Consider the following 4,382-nt stretch of genomic DNA (forward strand, 5'->3'; position numbering starts at 1 on the left):
TCCCCAAAAAACCTGAAGGACTCACTGGAGAACCTCACCCTTGCCTGGATTAGTCCACAGCTTCTGGATCTGTGTTGACACAAAGTGTGATTTTACTTCCCATAAAATGAACAGTGGATTGTTTCCCTCCCCGCCCAGTCTGAAGTGTGTGCAGTTTGCAATACTGCTTAAAACAAGAAGTATGTGATGTTGGTGTCCTGGAACAGAAGGAAGCTTATTTGAAAGCATAAACACAGAGGAAGCTGGAATTGATTTAGGTTTAATTGCATCTCAGGAGTAAATTTGTAAATTCTTTTCCTCTCTTCAAGTTTGCGATTTTGTAAGCCCAGGTGAGAGGATGATCATCTCATTAATGTATGGCATTAAATGCAATTTTGAAGTCTTAACATACCTCTCAATATATTTGAGATCCTGTATTTATAAGAAGAGACCATGCAAAACTTATTATTTTCCTTCATCATTTTCAGTGTCCTATAAAATGGGAATACTTATTGCAGTGCTTGGAGTCTGGTTCAGCTCTTCACTTGTAAAAGCAGATTCTAAGGCTGTGACAACATCTCTAACTACAAAGTGGTCTTCAACTCCTTTACTCCTTGAGACAAGGTAAGCACTTTGTGATTTTTTTCTTTGTCAAATCAGAGTATGCATAAAGTGTTCTCTTTGTTATGTGGCACTTTGGTTTCTGGTCACTACCGGCAGTAATAACGTGGGAATGTGATCCCTGCTGTGCATGGGGAGATGGGAGGAGGATTTTAGAGGAGACAGGAGTAGTTGTTTTGTGTGGAAAATTCTTTTATTTTGCATTAGAGCAAACGTTATTAACCATAAACAATTACACAGTTGGTATTTTTTGCCTTATGAAGTTTTGCATTAGATAGAGGAGTTCAGCATGCTCCTGTGAGATTCTGCAGCTGAATGTATTTTATTTCAGTGTTGTAGGTTTTGGTACACGTCTGCTGCTTGCATATATTTAGCTTGGTAAAACTTGAGTTTAACTTTGTTCATGTGAGTTTTGCATTGATTAAAGTTAATTGCTTTGCTAAGAATTGTGCAAGTCACCCTGGGAACATTTCTTCTATGGTATTAAAGACTTTATTTCTAAGATGTTGTATAAAAAGAAAGCAAAATGCTGTCTTTTCAGTGCTAGTCTGCTTAGCTCTTTTGAAATCCCTCATTGTTTAATTTTGTCATGTTTCAGTTTGGAGATGTCAGTAGGACTTTCAGAATTTCAAGTTAGTGTGTGCTTAATTTTGTATCACTTAAGAGTATTGCCAAATGTGGAATTTTATCTGTTTTACTGCAGATTGTTTCACATGAAAATAGTTGAGCATTGCTGGGTTTCATTCACATGAGCATGGCTTTCATTCAGAGGACAGGTGTGTCCTAGGTGAAATTACTTTTCTGTAACCTTGAGAAGCTGAAGCCTGAAAGTTCCTTAAGCAGTAGAATGCAAAGCACAGGTTTTAATGCCAGGATTTAGATAACCCAGTGTGACAATGTGACATTGCTGGGGAAGAACTCAACCTAAGAGAGTGTGAAACAGTAAGCAAATACTCAAAATAATGTGGCAAAGACTTGATCTGTGGTAGCCAGAGGCTTTGGGTAGGGCAGGGTAGTTCACCTGGGAAGAACTGCAGCATGATGCAGCACTGCAGTGTGAAATCCCTCCTGCTGGTCACTGCACTGAGCCCAGCCCTGCAGTTTGGTACCCAGGTGTTCCAGCAGCACTTACCCTTGGACTGGAACACACGAGTTACTGTGGCACTGAGCAGGCTCCAAACCTTCTGTTGCAGCATGCTTTAGCATAGCAAGTATGTTACAAGTGTGGACATGATACAGTGTTTGTGCTTAGCAATGTTCAGAGGATGAATTTCGTTATGTAGCCTTGTATACCTGCCCATTATATGCTTCAAATATGGGAATTATAACATGATTTGAAGCTGTGACTTCTCCTTTTGCTTAAGAACAAGCAAACGGAAAATCTCCACCAAAGGCCACCAAAGCTCATAATTACAATTTGCCTCATGTACAATGTGTGCTTCTCATAAAAGAGAGATTCCAAAGAAATGCATTAGGGAGGAGAGCTGCCAGGATGGACCCTGCTGCCTGTTAGTGACATTTAAAGGATCAGGAGGTGCCTTACAAGCTGCTTGCATGTACTGTGTGTTTGTCCTGGTCTGCAGTGCTTTTTTGTTTGGGTTTGTTTGTTTTTAGCTTTCCTGCAGTGGTTTTCCCAGTAACACAGTTTGCTGATATAGGTGGTAGGTGCTAACTTTCTGTGAAGCATTACAAGATATCAGATTTATAATTTGAGAGAAAATTTGTAGATCTAACTCACTCTTCTCATCTTACTTAGTGAATTTTTATCAGAAGAAGGTCAAGAAAAATTCTGGAACTTTGTTGAAGCTAGTGAGAATATTAAGACAGCTGAGCATGATGGTAAGTTTTTATAGTTTTTTTCTCAATGCTGACTGATAGTTGAAAAATATACCACAGTATTCTGTCTTCCATCATGTTAATCCTCATTTGCCTTCTATAAAATGCTTATTTCAGTAACATTTTTTGCTGTAATGTGCTCAAGGCTTTTGGATATCCATTTGACAAAAGCTGTAGTGGATGAGGCTGTAACATTTTGCTTGCCAGATTCTTTTTCAACATGAAGCATGAAATATTTTAAGAGCTTTTCTCTGTGTTACTGTTTCTCAGCCAAAATTAAATGGGAGCTCTAAACTGTTTCCCTCCTCCCCTGCCCATGTTTACATCCTCAAGAATGAATTAAAGAGTACTCTCCTGGTTCTCTGTGGAAGTTCACTCTCATCCAGCTGTAGAATTGGCTGTAATGAAATTGAAGGAGGAATGGTCATGTGCATACTCAGAATTCATGTCATGGGCTTCTGTTGGTATAAATCACACTAGGATGAGAAGCCCCCCTTCAATGAGACTATGGGATAGAAAGATAACTACTTGTACTTTGATTTTGCAGGTAGTGATTATTCTTCTTACCAGGAAATGCTGAAAGTGGCCTGCCAGACTCTGTCACCTTTACAACAGAATTTGTTGAAATTTTCCTTGTCTTTACGCTCCTACTCTGCAGCAGTTCAAGCTTTTCAACAGGTTGGTACAAGAAATGCTCAGGTGAAGTGCAGAGCATTGTGCCAAGGCTCAGGAAGGAGGGAGCTGTGGAAGGAAACATTTGAGAAATAAAAAACCTGAGCTGATTAACTGCTCTGTACCCCTGAGCTACTGAGTGGATGTGTATACAAATTTCATGAGGTGCTGAATTTTTGTCTAGAGTAGGCTAAAGAATTGGCATCTTGGTATTTCTGCATATCTTTGTGCCTGCTGCACTAAGAATTGGTGCAAAGATTTTTGTGAGGACCATCTCTATGGCTCCATTGGTACTTGGGATGCTGCTGCTGTTCTTGTTGCTCAGCTGAACTTACTTGAAGATTGTAATCCATATATATGTGTGTGTGTGTATGTATATATATATAATGATGTATATCTATATATATATAGAGTGATTAGAACTCATAAATAAAAGTTCACTGTATTCTCTGTTCTTTTTTAATCTTTTTAATTCTTTGGAAATTTTCTCACATTAGGATGTGATTTATTTAAGTAATACTGTAAAACATCTTCCTCGTTTATGTGGATTAATTTTGTTGTTTGATATTTAAGAAATACAGATTTTTGTGATGTCTAAGACAAAAAAACCTCAACCAAAACCCCTACAATTGCAAGTCTTTCTTTCTGTACCTGCCACTAACCTTACAGTTAATAGTGACAGACTGAAAAATAACTAAAGGCTTAACTCTCCATGTTGCAATTTTACCTTGCATTTAAATTATGTCATAAACATGGAAGAAGTATTAGTTTGGAATGTAGGAAATCATACTGTTTGCTGCACAGCTACACTGTTACTTTTCACTTGTTCTAGGGGCAGACATTTAACCTACATTATTATAAATGTTTTATACAGATAGCAGCAGATGAATCTCCACCAGAGGGCTGTACCCTGTTTTTTGTTGTGCATGGGGAGAAAACATGTGAATTTGACTCTCTTGGAAACCTTTTACAGGCAGCTTCAGACAGGTATTTGTTTAATTTCCTGTTACTGGATTAACCTCTTAAAATTTAACCTAACTTTAGACTTACTGCTGTGGAGAGTTTGTAATAAACTTTGTTTCTGTGTTCTTCAGTGTTGATTTCTCCTGTGCATTGTTCACACTGGAGTGGCAATCTCTTATTTGGTGTTAATTCAAATTGCAATGATGGTTTTCTTATCACTTACTCTTTGATAATTCTGCTAGGAACAGGAATGTGCACAGGAAAATTGGGAAACAAATTCTGGAAATTGCTGGAAACTGTTGAAGAGCAGT

At 38.1% G+C, this 4,382-nt stretch overlaps 1 protein-coding gene across 1 annotated transcript in view; it reads left to right on the top strand.

The window, feature by feature from the left end:
• The first annotated feature begins 467 nt into the window (after positions 1–467).
• The window catches only part of UGGT1 (UDP-glucose glycoprotein glucosyltransferase 1), a 38,242-nt gene continuing 34,327 nt past the window's right edge, over positions 468–4,382 (top strand). Inside the window, exons 1-4 of the mRNA XM_031060328.1 lie at positions 468–603; positions 2,357–2,439; positions 2,984–3,114; positions 3,983–4,095. Coding sequence (XP_030916188.1) covers positions 479–603; positions 2,357–2,439; positions 2,984–3,114; positions 3,983–4,095 — 452 coding nt within the window. The 5' untranslated portion in view covers positions 468–478. The remainder of the gene's footprint in view (positions 604–2,356; positions 2,440–2,983; positions 3,115–3,982; positions 4,096–4,382) is intronic.

Source organism: Geospiza fortis, unplaced genomic scaffold (assembly GCF_000277835.1).
Source record: "Geospiza fortis unplaced genomic scaffold, GeoFor_1.0 scaffold118, whole genome shotgun sequence".
NCBI lineage: Eukaryota > Metazoa > Chordata > Aves > Passeriformes > Thraupidae > Geospiza > Geospiza fortis.